We start from the raw sequence: 16,553 nt of genomic DNA on the forward strand, positions 1-16,553 counted from the left end.
GACCAAGGCTGAGGTTTTTTGAAGAGACACGCTCTCTTTCGCATTGAAGATCTTCATTCCTTTTGAATCCTCAAGGCTGTGCTGGCATATCAGTGCTACTAGGAGTTTTTGGTACTGTACTGTGATGTTACCCACCGAAAGCTGCAAGGAACAGTTCCTTCCGATCGGTAACAGTTGTTGATTCTGATCGTGACTTTCTGTAGAATGGCCTAAGATATCTTCCGAGTCTATTGTCTTGGTTGGTACCTAGATATATTTTATCCTCTTTCACACGTAAATATCGAGTCTCAAGATAGAATCATCTCCCTTTTCATGGAAGGGTCCATAAGTTGAGGGTCCATTATCACATGAACAAGCGGATGTCTCCTGCCTCGTGCGTGTTGAATCTTGGTCTAATGTCTTGGCTCCTTCCCGAATAAGAGCTTTCATCCTAGGTCCGTTCCTGCCATTCGGGAGTTGTAAGAGAATACCTAAAGATATGTATTACACCAAAAGTTGATCAGTTCCAAGTGTATCATTACCTGGTACCTATCCCTACCTACTACCTAACATCAATAACGACTACCTACTTACGATTACACAATGGATCATCCTCAGCCTCAGCCTTCACTTCGCCCTATGACCTGTTGATCGAATCGCCAGAAAACAGCTTGTCGGCCCGTAATTGGCCCAGAATCCACGGTTTATTTAATCCCATACACCATGACCTCATTAAACCAACGACGATCAGGGCTAATGCTTGGGAGCGTTCATCCATAATCGATTCTTCAGAAGCCGACTTCCTTCTTTCTTTTAAAGACAATAATACTTCATAAGCAACGTTGCACTCACCCGCCCGAAACAGTGAACACGAGAACGAAAGAGAATAAACGGCATATACCTAAACACCAACCATCAATCGTGGATCCATCCACACCCGGCCTTCCCGGATCAGCACACACAGCCGCATTGCATCGTTGGACAGATTGAGTGATTCCTTTCTGATCTCTCTCTGGCCTAGCTCCACCGTCTTGTCTTCTCCGTCTCTGTGATTTGGTTTAGGCCGAGGAACAAACAAGAACCGCACACCTGCCATGTCTGATAATTCTTCGCTTTACCTTCCTTAAATAACCTCTTCTCCTAGTGTCACGTCTTGCCGGCTAAGTCGCCTGTTCAACATACACATAGACTTCGGTCCTTTTTCACAAAGCCCGCCGTTCAACTCAAACTCCCGTTCTTGTCCTCTGGTGTCTGAGGGTTGTAACAGGGCTCAATCAAGTGAGCCATGGCAACGAAACCGACGCATGAACCTCTACCTGATATTCCAAGTCCAGATATTCAGGATGATGATGACTCAATCATTTGCAATCAAGATGAGGCTGAGGCAATATTGCAACCTGCTCTTAGTGATGCTGCTAGACATTTGACCTCACAAAACACGCCAGCCATCGAGAAAGCCTTAGCACTAGACAAGAGTCGAGCTGGATTGTTCGATTTGCCCATCGATAAACACGGTGACACAAGCCCTGATCTTTCGTCTTCGCCCGAAACAACACCCCAGGAGGTACCACAGATTGCTACCCCAGAGAGGCCATCCGCAAAAGTATCGCCCACTCAGCAGTACCGAAATGCCTTGCCTTCACCCTGGCAGGCTCAGCCGAAGCCTACAAGCAAAGTTTCCACAAGCAGACCAGCAGGAAGTATTCTGGGGAATGCCTTAGCTCCAGCTCGAAATCGTTCCAGGTCGGCAGGCCAAGAAGCACTAAGGAGACTGCAGAAGGCATGGCCTTCTCTTAGCCCTCCGACGCATCTGTTACCCTCAATGTCAAACTCGTTCTTTTCCAGCTCACACGACAAAACCAGTGCCAGTACGTCAGGTGTCCCGAGTCGCTCATCACAAGCAACCCACCAGCATTTGCCTCATATTCCTTCTGATGCGCTTGGTGTCTCTCAAGTGAGGCCTAGTCCGGCTCCGCAACAGGCTCGAGGACTCGCTTCTACTCCTCGGAATCCTAACGCAGCCTCTGCGTCTGTACGACCCAGGGTTCTTCGACGGGTCACTTCTGATGAGAGTCACTTATATCACAGTCTTTCTCGCACTTCTTCTCTCGGTGATGATGAACAATTCCAGGACGTTCGTGAAATGGTCAATATTCGGTTCATGGCCTTGAAAGACAGCCTTCCTGACGTTCCGAACTTCAAGATGCCTAGCCTGCCCAAGCTTTACAGCCAAGCACGGAAGTCAACGCATTCACTCGGTGCATTCTACTCACCCGAACCGTCACCAACTCGCGTTCAGCCTCCCAAAGATTTCGATGTCAGCTCAAAGGACGGATCTGCTGTTCTCGATCGCGTCCTGGAGTCTCTGACTGGGGACTTGGTGATCATGGGCGGCTACCGTGGTTCCGTCTTACGATCTGCCGAGCCACCTCACCAACAGGTCTGGGCCCCTGTGAAACTCGGCCTCAACATGCGAAAGGTCAATCTCGAAGTTGGCTTGGAGGATGAGGACGAGGAAAGAATGGAAGAGACTATTAAACCTGACGGCATGCTGAAACATATCGGCCCTGTCGACGTCTCTCGAAAGTTTATCAAAAGACTGCGCTCGTGTGATAATGCTCGATCTGGAAAGCTGCGAATTTGGGACTATGGTTATGACTGGCGCCTGAGCCCGCATTTACTGTCTCGTAAATTACAAGAATATCTCCAAAAGCTCCCTTCAAACCAAGGAGGGACACCGGATGGATCTCGTGGAGCTCTTGTCATATCTCACAGTTTGGGCGGCATCATCACACGGCATGCTGTCAACCAGAGACCTGATCTCTTCTCAGGGGTCTTGTACTGCGGCACCCCGCAACGTTGCGTCAATATCCTGAACCCTCTTCGCCACGGTGATGTAGTTCTCCTGAATGAGAAACTTCTCACAGCAAGCGTCAATTTCAGCATGCGGACATCTTTCGTCTTTCTGCCTGAGGATGGCTTTTGCTTTGTGGATAAGAATACGGGAGAAGAATATCCCATCGACTTTTATGATCCTCAGGAATGGGTCAGGTGGCATCTGAGCCCGTGTATGCAGCCGGCTTTGCCGCCTCGCAACCGTCCTCAGTCATCTTCCTTTTCGTCCTTCCTCCCAAACTCTCTTCGGACTCGCGCTGATAGTAAGAGCGAGAAATGGCCGCCTTCGCCAACGGCGGCTGCCCGAGATCACAACCCTATCGCGCTCCAGCTCAATGGAAGTGGTGCAAATGTGGAAGAATCAAAGCCTTCGGATCTGCAGCGTAAGCGTTACTTGGACTATCTTACCCGAACACTTGCAGCGACTCGCAGGTTTCGCTCAGAATTGGCTCACTCGCCAAGGCACCAGGAAGCCAACGCCTACCCTCCCCACGCTGTGTTGTATGGCAAGAGTATTCCCACGGTGTACGCAGCCCAGGTCACTGGCCGCGAGGGTATATGCTATTCTGATGCCTACGACGATCTTCTCTTCCGACCCGGCGATGGCGTTGTCTTGGCCAAGGAAGCCATGCTTCCGGAAGGCTACTCTATCGCTCGCGGCGGTCGTGTCTGTACCGAGCGCGGCCACATCACAATGCTCGGCGATCTGCCGGCTATGGGAAAGGCACTCGAGGCACTTGTCAGGGGCAGGCAGAAGGGCATCGGCATGGGCACTGGTGGCGACGAGGCAAAATAGACGGGTTCCGGCCGTGTCGGGGTAACACCGCGCAACACCATACTGTCACTCGGCAACACGATACGGCACCGGAAGCAGTCGCCGCCACCACCGAATACGGACGGGTATGCGATAACGCAGAAGAGGCTACGAGCAAGCATTAGTACCTAGAGATGAAGGCATCGCATCTGTGTCAAACGAACGAATGAACGAATCACGAATGTGGAAGGATATGCTAGATGTGCTGTTATACACGCATTATTGGGCTGGCGTTAGATTGCCTCATCGTTCTGTAGCATAGCTTTTGTATGAACATTATGGCACAAAAACATTGACACGGACAGTATTTGAATTAAATTCCACCATTGAAGCATGACGCGTATGATGTCGCGAGTCTTTCCAAATATCGTCCGCAAGCCCTCCTGTGTGAACTAGATCCTTTCCAATCGTCCCTTTTGTGACCTGGTAGTCCACAACACTGATGATGAAATCCTATGCAACTCCCAGATTGAAGACAATGTGGGATTGGTTAGCGGTGCTGTTTTTTTCCCGCCCGAAGCACTTGTCCCAAACGTGGAAATGAATATGGATGGGTATAAAGTAAAAGCAGTCGCTGTCTTGGCCTATAAGCAGATGAGATGCCGAGCTGAGCTGGGCACATGTGAAAACGACTGATGACGCCCATATTGGCGTCTCTCAAACAACCTCACCCAGCCTGTTCTTGTTGGTGGGTGGGTGGATGGGTGGATGGGTGGGCGCGGGACTTGGAGGAGAGGGTGTCGTGGAGGCTCAGCGTTTGTCCTCCATTGGTGAAAGGAAGCCTTAGCCTAAGCCTCTCTCCGTCCCCCACGCTCTCTGCTTTCTTCAGGGTCTTGTGCTCAGTGGCTAAGTATGGTATGCATAAAAGCATCTTGTTAGCTTGTTCAGTAAGAACGTCTGTTCTCATGCAGCACCGACACTTTGGAAAGCACTCAGTGGTAGAATCCTCCACCTGGGCGGTGTCCAGCCCGGAGTCTGCTGCTGTAGAGTTTGAATGGCGACTTCGATCTGTTGGGCCATGCGCACATAGACCATGGTCGGCTCTATGTAGGACAGAGACTCTGGTGTTTCCTCTGCGCGAGGAACGAAGATAAGCTCCTCGAGTCCCGGCATACGCGACTGAATGCGACGCAGCAGCTCGACTGTGAGACTGGCGGCAGTCATGGAGCGATAGGTTGCGTCGACCCAAAATAGGGCATCGTTGATAGCAAGGCGGCGCACAAGAGCGAGTTCTTCAGGATCGCACATTGACATGCATGTTTGGAACTGAGAGTCTGCGGCCATGTAACCATCGCGAGGTCCAAAGTAGAGAATATCGCGATCGGGATCGAGGAAGACCTGACCAGGGCCACGAGCAAAGCCAAAGCCGAGTCCGTAGTACTTCAGAGCTTCACTGCGCGACTCGGCGCATACGTGGAGGTTGGCGGGAATAGTTGCTGAAGAAGTACATCCTGACCATGAGTGGGAGCCCGAGGAGCCGGACCATGAGGAACCGCATTGCATGGGCACGAGGCGCGCAGGAGGGAGGTTATAATTCCAGATCTTGACACGAAGCTCTGCGGGGAGTTGCTCGAAGTTATGCTGAAGAAAGACAATGGCGTTAGAATTAGGCATCTTTTGTTGTAGATTCAGGGGAGCGAAGAATGGACTGGTTGACTTACAAAGGTGCGAGGCGTAGGTGTTGGCGGGGCATACATTGTATGAGAAGACATATTGCAAGAAACGTTTTTGAGGACAAGAGTGCTAGAAACGAAAACTGTGGCTGGAGTCGCAAACCCCAGGCGACACGCGCGGTGATAATGCGCTGCGGAACCAACGTTCACAAGACCGTCAATGGTGGTGGTAGTGGTCGATGGTGATGAACTTTTGAAGTTGAGCAGAGTTGTTGAGTAGAATCAAATGGCCTGTGGTGTGTGTGGTTTGGTTAAAACCGAATAATACGATGAATTCTTCTTTCTTCCTCTGTTCTGAAAGTCGAGACAGACTCGAAAAGACAAAGTAAACACTGAGGGGCAGGTGAAGGATAATAAATATAACACACAATGGGAGACAGCATAAGATGAATAGGTAAGGCAAGTTAAGTGAATGACGATAGAGGGAGTGGGAGAGAGAGGGAGGGAGTGTCTTGGTTCAATTTACCATCACACGCCCATCCCATCCCATCCTATCCACGCCTAAATCACTTGGGTCCTCACTAAAAGGTTGACTAGGTTAATAAAGGTCCAGTCTCTCCTCTTACCGTAGGATCCATGTCCATGCCAAGTTGTCGATGCCCTTGTCATGTTCATACCCTTGACAGACCCAAACTTATTCATACATACATACCCAGGGACACATCGTTGATGATCCTTGTTGATCAACAACGAGAAAATGTCCTCCCCAGAGCAAAGCTTCCACTGTGATTTTCATTCACTCACTGTATCCGTTCCCGTCTGCAAAGGCTCAAGCCTAAGAGCATCCGTGGGTCATGGACTAATGGACCCAGCCCCCCAGTCACGGAAAAGATACCAAAGTCCGAGGATTCTAGGCTAAGTTAAGTTGTGTGTAAGTTGCCGGGAGAGGATCCCCAGTTGCGTTCGAGGCTTGTGCAAGAGGCGACTTCGATTCCGACTCGACTTGAGTAGGTAGTCAGAAAGGAAGACAAGAAAAAGGGATGAAGCGTACTCGGCAGCCCGGAAACTGCAAAACGCACTCGCTCATATTCCCGAAAACACTTCTCCATATCCATGCACCCCCCGTTCGGCAGCTTCCATTCCCCTCAGCCTGACCTGACAGACCACAGCAGGAGGACGCAAGTTTCTGTCTGCCAGCCCAGGCGAGCCCAGCCCAGGCACACCACGGACAGAACCGACTGCTCGGGTCCGGAGAGCCGGGGGTGCATTGAAAGTGTATGTAGTGTAGGCTAACTGGCATTATTTGCAGCCTAAGATGAAGCACAGGCTGCACAAGCAACATCACATCACATTCAGCAGCAGCTGCTGCTGCTCAATCAAGTTGGGCAGTTCCAGGCCTAGGATCAGGCCTTTGGGCAGTCACGTCTCTGATCTGATGGAATAGGGATCATAGAGGCGCTGGTCGACTTGAGTCTTTTCTCAAAGTCGAGTGCTATGCCGCATTCAAAGGCCGCCACAAATGGTGTTTTGGCTGACTGACTGGTTAATTGACGGCTGCAACTCCAATGTCACCCCGTTTCCGTGTCTCGCATGAGCCGCACACGACAGAGGAGGGAGAGCAAAAGAGCCAGAGCACGGAGTAGAAGCAGGCAATCTTGCTAGTGAAATGAGCCCCAGGAACTTGGCCGCCATGGAGGAAAATGGCCGGTGATGGATATCTCGAAACTCCGCAAGCGTTTACTATTCCCCTTCCAGGCTGTGTTTCCTGTTCCTTTTGCGAAGGGCCCTACCAACTACCAAGCCAAGGCAAGGAAACATGCGTAGATTTCTCGACCAATAGGCGGCTGCAATCGACTCCGGAACATTTCCAGCTAGACTCCTCCCCCAGGATTGGACTTGTCATTTCTTCTCTAGGGCCATGGGTCACATCATGGGTCCCTGTCATGGCTTTCAGTCCGCCCACACCATGATGCGATTGGCCCGAATGTTGAGTAGTACCCTTATTGACTTGCGGATGGCCGTTGATCCGACGCATGACAAGGAGGGGCCACAAACCCTCAGAACCCATATCCAATACTAGGCTTTGACACTGACACTGACGATACCTGCTCCCTTTAGTTACCTGTCCAAGATGCGTGTGAACAATCTCTCCTGTCATGTCTCATGTCATATGATGCTACTCCGATCTAGACAAGACGTGTTCATTGTCTTGATCTCTTGTTTCCTCCTTCGAGGACGTTCGAAACACACTCCCCCAGGGCGTGTCTTGATCCACAGATAACGCCTCTTTGTCTGTTCTCGTCCTCATCGCGCTCTCCGGTGTGGGACATCAAAGTGACGGTTGTGTAGTCTATACCCACATGCCGTTCAATGGTTCCCGGTCGCAAGGGGCAAGGCTGTAATGTACATACGTACATCTCTGTACACAGTCAATTGTTCCAAGTTCTTGATCCCAGGTGGCTATCATAGCATAGCACATCGTAGTGTAGTTTGGCCGACTCTAATCAGCCATCGTTGAAACTTGAAGGTGCCAGACATGCTCTCTGGTTATGTGGGCTGCCGAAGGGTCTTGCAGTAGCCTTGGCTCTTTGATGCATTGCATCTATTGTTGTCGAACTGTCATTTCTGTTCTAATCATGTCCCAGAAATGAGGTGCACTAAGTAGCTGCAGGACATAAAGATTGCATTAGGTTCATAGTCCCAGCAGCAAATGTCATACTGTACTGCCGTCGGCATAACGACGTATAGAATCCACGTAGTCCACCATCTCTTCCTAGTATTCAGCTGTCTTGAGCCCGAAGACGACAGCGGGGCGTCCAAGATAACCTACCATATCCAATCCTCTGGAAGGTGATTGACAACGACATTAGATTACTTAGATCTGCATCCTGCTGATGAGTATCTTAATATTCTCAAGACATGGGTCAGGATCTTTCAGTTGAGTCTTCGCAGCCCGCCAATCACATGTACACATCGTACTCAACAGGTAAAGCTATGGTCTATACCGGTCTCTGTCTCAGCCCTCCAGAATCCGAAATCTAAGTTTGTGAGGATGTCAGGATGTCAGGATGTCAAGGGTAGCGCATTTTGGATTACTGAACGTTAGGGATCATGTCAGACCCCTTCCCCTGCACTGCCCACTCTGATTGACTCGTCTAAATAGCGGCTTGCATGGATGCAAAGGACGCCTGGCGTCCTAACCGCAACCGGCAAGAACGCTACTGTCGATCATCCGCGACGCCTCACAGCGCCAGAGAACGTCTTGTTGATGGAGGGGTTTGAGCCTTGAGCCTTGAGGGAGCTCCAAGCCTCCAAAGCCTCGAGCATCTTGGCGCATGCCAACGTCAACATCAGCCTTTGTGTCACGATATCGACATCATTCATCGTCTCTTTAATGCAGCCATCGTGAAGCGGCGATGATTGATGTGTAGATAGACATTCTGGAAGGATATATTCGCGTCTGGCCATGCTCTGGGCTGCCTCCTGTGCCGCAAGGATTTGTACGAACGATGATGTTCAGGCCGCATCGATCTGCCCGGCAGTTCGAGTATGTCATGTAACTGTGAAGTAGTTCGATATTAAAACATTACCGGCCGGTCAGCCTCGATTGCGAAGCATTTACTGGCAAAAGCAATCCAGCCAGCAGGTTTCATTTCCGACAAGTAGCGGACCGACCGACGAGTTTAACAGTTTCCGAAGACTGACTTTCCCCTGGTCTGCTGTAATAATAATAAAGGTTTGAGAGGCATCCGCAAGCTGAAAAGAAATGTTACATCGAAGACTTTGATTCATCTTGACTTTTTCGGAGCGCGATGCCAAGTCTAGCCCCGAATATCTTCGGGATCCACATCGGGGGGTTCTGTCAGGACGAGGTGTGGCGTGTGCTGTGGCGTCTTATTAGACTGGTCAGGTGATCAAGCATGTGACCAAGATAGGAACTCAAGGTATCTTGCTCAGCAAGTTGACTCTCACTGCTTGCATGCTTGCTTGATAGATGGATAAACTCAAGTGGCCACTGGTCGACCGTTCCTGCAGCCTTCTTGTCCTAGTTACTAATATCAACGTAGGTATGTACATAACCGCTCACGCCAACGGTTTGACACGGACCCCAAAATAGATCTTTGTGACAACCATCTCCCATCTCGGGGAATAATGCTTGTCTCTGAGTGGCTCAATCTTTGTCTAAGCGCTCGACGCCAAACGCTCAACTCTTGCAGTTAGAGGTTCGGCCAATCCTAGCCCAGCATTCGATGTCAATCTCTCACTTCAACACCAACCAGCGCGCCTATGCTGCAATTCTTGCATAGGCGCTTCCTACAATCACACTGATCGCCTTCATATGATTGGTCTCTTCACTGTCTGTTGTTGTGATGGGTGTTCGTCACTTAAGGTTAACGGGTCTTGTTGAGCTATGGTCAATCTCGTATATCTATGTTGCAAATCCCCATGATCTATTTCGATATCAATTCAAAGCTCTTTCGTATTTACGCTTGGTTCATTTGGCTTTTACTTCTCCTTCTCCTTTTCGTCTTTCCTATACTCTTTCCTTTTCTCTCCAGCCGGTCTTAGGGTTTTGAATTTTCCGTTAGTCTTGTTCATCGCGATCCCTCTCAGGTCAATATACATATACTCGGTCTATATGCTCAGAATGGAGTCTTCCGGCAGAAATATGTCCATCGGTACCAAGACAGAGATCTCAGCGTCCAACTTCGAGGCAGATGCTGAGTCGGTTCGAACCAATCTCAGCTTCCGTATCTATCGCTTGATCGACAGCGCTAGATTGGGCCTCACAGTCCTCGGCCTCGCAGCTGGCTTGACAATCCTTGGTGTTTCGGCGGATTCCCTCGCTGTTTTCCATGCTACCTATGTCCCGGAAGATTGGTTACTTCAACTGTGGCCTGCCAACCTCGATGTGCGCCCTACTGTAGCTCTGGTAGTCGGTAGTGCCCTGGTCATTGTGGCCAATCTCGTCTCATTGATCGCCGGCAAGATTCCGACTGTAAGGCGACCCCCCAGTCTCTTCCTGTTGTACATATTTGCTTTTTGGTTCTGAAACTAACGGTCATGATGCAAATAAGGCCCGCAGAAACGCTACAGTCAGGGCAGCAATCACATTTGTGCCCCCTGCTATCGCCCTGATCGCCGCCACCATCGCCATGTCATTCTTCTACAGGGTGAATGCCTCTACCACCAACGATTCACTTCAGAGCTGGACATGCCGCTGGAAGGACGTGACCATGAACGTGCAGCCTCACTTCGGCACACTCTGCAAACAGAGCCGGGCCGGTGTAGCGCTTTCTGTCATGCTAGTTCCCGTCGAAGCTATAATCCTGGGGTTGGCGGTGTATCAGTTCACCCTAGAGAAACGCTTCGACTTGGGCGCTCGTGGACCAAGCCGCCGTAAAGCGGGAAGCCCTGCCCTGTCTTGAAATTGATATCGAGATTGGGAGACTGAAGCCAATATGCGAGAGTTCCACGGCCTTGGGCCTGGGTTCAGATCATTGAGATGTCAGGTCTGATCGCCAGATGCCAGTCGAGTTGGATCGATGGAATTTGTCAAAGGATCGGAATTAGTTGTGGGGTGTCATAATCAGCCCAAGGGGCGCTCGAGACTATTGCAGCCCGTATTCATACATACATGGCCTAGTCTCTTCTGTTTTTCTTGTGTGTGTTCGGAGCTGGGGCTGAAAACAAAGCTCGATGTGGTTTCGATTGCGATAGGTCATATTTGGAATATTAATCAACCCTATTTTCTCTTTTCTTTTTATGTACATACGCGCCGAGACAAATGCTAGGACCAGAACCAACAGCTCGGCCATGCCTAGCGCGTGCATATGTTAATAGTCTGTGAACCAGTCCAGGTCAGTCTAGGTCTGATAGATAATTTTATAGACATTCCGACAGTTTGGAAGCCCCTGATGCATTGCAGCGATTAGCAGAAACTCTAACCTATGGTGTTCCGTCTCCTCGGTGCTGTCAAATGTGATAAGACGTGCGTAGGGGGCAATTCTTTGCATTACAACAGGGTATATAACACATTGTCCAGAGTGGCTGCAGCCCATTATTGAACAATACGAGTAGTGGCCATCAGCCAAAAGACAAACGAAAACGTACGTACCAAGGTGAGGTGCTGTAGCCATCCGTTGCACTTAAACGCCCATGTTTCGTGATGACCACCTCTATACATATCTCCAGGGTAGCCGAGCACCCGAAGCTACCTTATGTATAGTAAAATGAGAATTCCTTCACACAATTGATGACCATTATCCGTACTCACACCCGCACCACTATAACGAGCTAGACAAGATCTAGAAGGCATGAATCGAAGGATGAAATAACAAGCAATGACAGGCCAGTTCTCGTCACGAGACAGACCAGTCAGGCACTGGTTTCATCAGCATCATCCCAGAAGGTAAGGCCGCAATGCATCCTTGCTAACGAAGGATCCATTTACACCTCGACTGTGTTCAGGGCTCGATTATGAATGTTCTATACCGGGCGGAATCGAGTTTCATGCCCGTCGGGCCTCGCCCGAGCCAAGGGGAAGTCTGAGTCACAGTCGACTGTCCTTGTTGAACTCACAACTGTGTTAATAGTGATTGCGTGACACGCGTTTCACTTACAGAAGAGCAGAGCGGGAAACGTAGAGAAACCTGCAGTCCCGGGAACACCAGCTACGGCACAAAGACGCCTCGTTTTATCGTGTACCGTATTCAACGTCAATTTATCTTCTTGACATCGAATTACTATAGAGTGATCCATATGCTCACCTGCCGTAAGCCTCCTGCGTATTTGATTATGAAACGTGATACAGATTATGCTCATACTTATGTATATACGCCTGTTTCTTTGGCTTGATATTCGATTTCTTTTGATACATACGGCACATCGCCGCAGAGTATGGGCGCACAAAGATCTCACGTGTAACGAATAACCAAGCCATCTCTGAGCAGTCAATGGCTTTCATGCGCTCGTAACTTTCCTTTTACATCGTCGTGATCCCGACCCTGCAAGCTTCTGCTGCCATCATGCACCTATCACCGGCAATGGCTTTGCCTTACATCCCAAGTCGCACCTCTACGAAGCCTCCGAATTCGAAACCACGGCAAAAACAAGAAACTCCTGCGTCAGCTCCAGCTCCAAGATTACTCCCGGGAGAGCGAAGAGTCAAGCCTCGCCTTAGCAGGCCAAGTCTCGACCCTGTTCTGGAGAGCGATCAACGACTCTCAAGAGAGGTAGAGCAGATTGCCTCCGGGGATGCTGCCAAAGTGACGAGAAAGCAATCATTGCCGATAATCACCAGAAATCGAAGTGACTTCTTCGAGGAAGCATTCGGACCCAAGCATACGCAAGACCCCGGTGATCGAATACGGAACGAGTCTCCTGTGCTGGTGGAAATTAAGACCAACGTCATTGCAAGTTGGCGCGCTGTATTGTACCAGAGGATCTGTCACTAACATTCAGCTATGTACCTAGATTGAAGATGAATTTACCTTCATCACTGAGCTATCCGAGTACCTCTCGTTGCGATACAATCGTCCGGCATCTTCTATCGTAATAACAGTCCAACATGGGATCTGTATTCAGTTTGGTGGCGGTTCTGATGCTGTCTATACCATGACAATCGAGGCTCTCGCTCGAGACGTCCAGACGACAACGAACAAACGGAACATTGCTCTCTTCCAGAGACACATGGAGCAGGCCCTGAGGATTCCTCCATCTAAGGGGTTCTTGAGATTCGTTCCCCTCGCTGAAGACTGCGCTGGGTGGAAAGGCAACACACTTGCTGGGCATATTACAGAACTGATAGAAGAGACACAAGCGATGGCGGAACATCGAGGTTCGATCAGAGCTCCGAGGAGAAGATCTAGTAAGGTGAGTCTCGTTTATTGCTATGTTGAAGGAGCTGGTTTTGATCAACATGAGTAGGCATTTCGAGAAATAAAGAGTAAGATAGCCGCATCAGAGAGTGCATCTGCTTTAAATCCGAGCACATCGCATGCCATATTGTCTAATGGCCCAGAAACTTTTGCAAAGGCTGCGAAAAGCGAAGCTGAGACCGAGAAAAACAATACGAAGACGTTAAAGCGAAGGAAGAGTTTCATTCATGCTCTGTTTCCTAGGTCTGTGAGTCGTTTAGCGGAGAGAGAGGCGGAATAAGAGGAAATAAATCTAGAGATTCCTGCCAGCTAGATATTTGTCTAGGTAGCCATCAGCAGTGGTTAGAGGGCTGAAATATCGTTGTCACTCCTTTGTTGGCGAGGAATGACATAAACGGAAACGTTGAAGTCAAATATCGCTTCGGTACAGGGTAACCAGCTGCAGATTACATGCGCCACAGGTAGTTAACATGCATTCAAGTGAATATTGGAGGAAGAGGGCCTCTCCCAGTCAAGGAGTGAAGCTAGGTTCTAGCACCTAAATAGTCATGAGATATTATATAACGATGTTGCTACTTATCACATCTGAAACTAAGGTAGTTTAGATTGCATGAACTCACACAGATATGGGTCTATAAGGATCGAATACATACAGGTCTGATAGAAAACCAACCTGAGGTCGTTCCAGGAGGTATGGTGACTTCGTTTTAGTGGATTGTGGGGAGTTTCAGCGCTATCACCTGCTGCCTGAGCGGGCAGTCATTGCTCCAGCCACCTCCAAGTGATAATCTCGAGACCATACACATACAACAACACCTGGAGACGCATAAATCACCCATCACCTATAGAACGTACGTCCATGCCCATATTTCTCGTCATAATCGGCTATTGTCCTCCATCGCATCGTTTACGCATCTACCAATCAAACACCGGAGCAATCAAAACGCTGCCCTCGTTTCGCTCGCTCACTGATCAATCACTGAGCACCCATAAGGTAGCAATTGACTTTCTCAGCCTCACAGCCTTGTTCTCAGTCCTACATCTGGACCAACCCAGCCTCGGAGAGTTGACCACTAGGACTGGAGTTATCGTGTAGCACAGTATAGCTCGACCTGGGCTCTCTAAGCAAAATGGAGGTAAGATACTAGTGCTTGTTGCGCCTGATTTCCCATGCTTTCTTTTTCTCTCTCGTCTCGACGCTCAAGTGTGCGCTCGACCCCTCGTGTGACCAATGCAACACGATACAACAAAGCACGACACAGCACGGCACGGCACAGCACAGCACAGCGCAACAATGCTGTCACCTCCAAGGTTCTCTCTTATCCTGTCAGCTCCCGCAATATGTCACCAAGCCCTGACCTCCATCGAGGTAAAGATTGGTACTCGGTAGTGGCGCTGGCCACAAAATTACAGCATCAGCGTCCTGGCAGCACTCTGGACGCCCTGATTCGACGGTCACTCGCTTGGCTAGGCCGCTGCTGTGTAGAGGAGCCTGTGTCACCTCGAGTGGGAGGATGCGCGACTCTTATACAACGCGAGGCGTGGTGAGGCGAGGCTCTATACGAGCCACGCTGGCCTGCAATTATGAGTACGAGTTGGTGTCTAAAGACCGCTGAAGCCTCATCACGTCCAGTCCCACCAGCTGGAGCCCTCTACGCCTTCAGTTCGCCTGGTAATGCAATGGATGAGATCTTTTTGCTCCGATGCATCAGGTGCTGCTAGTTGGCGGGTATTTCATGTCCCTGTCCGTCAGTGCCCAGTATATCAACTACTGATAGCTCGCCATCTTGATCCGACACAACGAAAGAGGACAATAAAAGGAGATGAATCCTCGGGATAGTCTTGCTGTATATCAAGTGACATGAGCAAACCCGATATCCAGTTTCACTCAAACCCAAGAACCCATAACCATACATAACCCAATACCCTCAACACCAAACTACCCCCTCTCCATTGCCATTGCACAAGTCCCAAAATGTCACTCAGTCCTCCAATTTACAATCTTGCGCGCTCCTTTGATGAGGTAGATGACACATCTGCCAGTGGAACCAGTCCAGCCCAGCTAAATCTTCAACGTCTCTTTGAACAGTCAATTAGCGGAGCTCCGGCATCTAAAAAGGATGCACAAAAACCTGCCGTCCCCGGTCCCAATTCTGTTGGCGCAGCTCCTAAGGGGAAGCCGCGTTTATTACTCATGGGTCAACGAAGGTATGATATGCGCGGGAGAAGAAAGCAGACATCAGCTAATAGAGTGTCACAGGAGCGGAAAGTCATCTATCTCCAGTGTAGTCTTCCACAAGCTGCCCCCGAACGAGACTCTATTCCTTGAATCAACGGCTAGAATTCAAAAGGACTCCATGGCGTTAGTGCTAGCAATACTCTGGCCGTGGTAACCATAAACTCACAATTGCATAGGTCATTCATGGATTTCCAAGTCTGGGACTTCCCAGGCCAGATCGACGTCTTTGAGAACCCAGGATTTGATATTGAGGCCATCTTCAGCGAGATTGGTGCCCTCATCTGGGTCATCGACGCTCAGGATGACTACCTCGAAGCCGTCATGCGCCTCAACACCACGATCCTTTTTCTCCAGCGAACATACCCCAACATCAATATCGAGGTCTTCATCCACAAGGTTGACGGCCTCTCAGATGATTACAAGCTCGATATTCAGCGCGATATCACCATCCGTATCCAAGATGAGTTGTCAGACCACGGCTTTGAGAACGCCCCTGTCACCTTCCACCTAACCTCCATTTATAACCATTCTATTTTCGAGGCTTTCAGCAAGGTTATTCAGAAACTCATTCCTCGCCTCGGAACGCTGGAATCCATGCTTACCAACCTCTGCCGCACGTGCCGTTTCGAGAAGGCATACCTCTTTGATGTGCTTACAAAGATCTATATTGCCACTGACAGCGCAACTGCTGATATGGCGAGCTACGAGATCTGCAGTGATTACATTGATGTCATCATTGACATAACTGAGGTCTATGGTACGTGGCAGCGCAGTGATGAGGGGCGGCGTCGTCTGGAGGGCGAACCTTGGAGCGCGCCTATTGATAAACAGATTGGTTGCAACACTGCAGAAAGCTGTCTTGTCCTACACGACGGAAACAAGCCCATCATGCTGCGTGAGGTGGATCGTTACTTGGCACTTGTTGCTATTATGAAGGAAGACTCGTACGATAGCATGCCCCTGGTCAATATGAACGTCGAGGCCGTTGTTGAGGGATTAACCGAATTCTTCAACATCACTAAGCCACGGCAGCAGTAATTCGACTGCCATGAGTGAAAGGGGCAGGCACTTCACATTTATGTTCTACCTTGTAAACTATTTAAGCTAGCGTCCTTGTCAATACCTGTTTTTGA

General features: G+C 49.7%; 6 protein-coding genes across 6 annotated transcripts; 5 read left to right on the top strand and 1 right to left on the bottom strand.

The window, feature by feature from the left end:
* Positions 1–1,264: 1,264 nt before the first annotated feature.
* FPRO_10815 (uncharacterized protein) lies at positions 1,265–3,670 on the top strand (the record flags this gene model as incomplete). Its single annotated transcript, XM_031231820.1, has 1 exon — positions 1,265–3,670. The coding sequence occupies one exon, from the start codon at positions 1,265–1,267 to the stop codon at positions 3,668–3,670; it is 2,406 nt and encodes an 801-aa protein (XP_031081818.1).
* A 921-nt stretch (positions 3,671–4,591) lies between these two features.
* On the bottom strand, positions 4,592–5,385 carry FPRO_10816 (uncharacterized protein; the record flags this gene model as incomplete). The annotated part of the gene is made up of 2 exons (XM_031231821.1): positions 4,592–5,269; positions 5,350–5,385. The coding sequence occupies 2 exons, from the start codon at positions 5,383–5,385 to the stop codon at positions 4,592–4,594; spliced, it is 714 nt and encodes a 237-aa protein (XP_031081819.1).
* Positions 5,386–9,949: 4,564 nt separating this feature from the next.
* Positions 9,950–10,730, top strand: FPRO_10817 (uncharacterized protein; the record flags this gene model as incomplete). Its single annotated transcript, XM_031231822.1, has 2 exons — positions 9,950–10,300; positions 10,380–10,730. 2 exons carry the CDS (start codon positions 9,950–9,952, stop codon positions 10,728–10,730), a joined length of 702 nt encoding a protein of 233 aa, XP_031081820.1.
* Positions 10,731–12,329: 1,599 nt separating this feature from the next.
* Positions 12,330–13,230, top strand: FPRO_10818 (uncharacterized protein; the record flags this gene model as incomplete). Its single annotated transcript, XM_031231823.1, has 2 exons — positions 12,330–12,720; positions 12,785–13,230. 2 exons carry the CDS (start codon positions 12,330–12,332, stop codon positions 13,228–13,230), a joined length of 837 nt encoding a protein of 278 aa, XP_031081821.1.
* A 1,245-nt stretch (positions 13,231–14,475) lies between these two features.
* FPRO_10819 (uncharacterized protein) lies at positions 14,476–14,797 on the top strand (the record flags this gene model as incomplete). The annotated part of the gene is made up of 2 exons (XM_031231824.1): positions 14,476–14,560; positions 14,595–14,797. The coding sequence occupies 2 exons, from the start codon at positions 14,476–14,478 to the stop codon at positions 14,795–14,797; spliced, it is 288 nt and encodes a 95-aa protein (XP_031081822.1).
* A 359-nt stretch (positions 14,798–15,156) lies between these two features.
* On the top strand, positions 15,157–16,458 carry FPRO_10820 (putative Ras-like G protein RagC; the record flags this gene model as incomplete). Its single annotated transcript, XM_031231825.1, has 3 exons — positions 15,157–15,389; positions 15,442–15,543; positions 15,597–16,458. 3 exons carry the CDS (start codon positions 15,157–15,159, stop codon positions 16,456–16,458), a joined length of 1,197 nt encoding a protein of 398 aa, XP_031081823.1.
* Positions 16,459–16,553: the final 95 nt, after the last annotated feature.

The sequence above is a fragment of the Fusarium proliferatum genome, assembly GCF_900067095.1.
Source record: "Fusarium proliferatum ET1 genome assembly, contig: FPRO_scaffold005, whole genome shotgun sequence".
Lineage (NCBI taxonomy): Eukaryota > Fungi > Ascomycota > Sordariomycetes > Hypocreales > Nectriaceae > Fusarium > Fusarium proliferatum.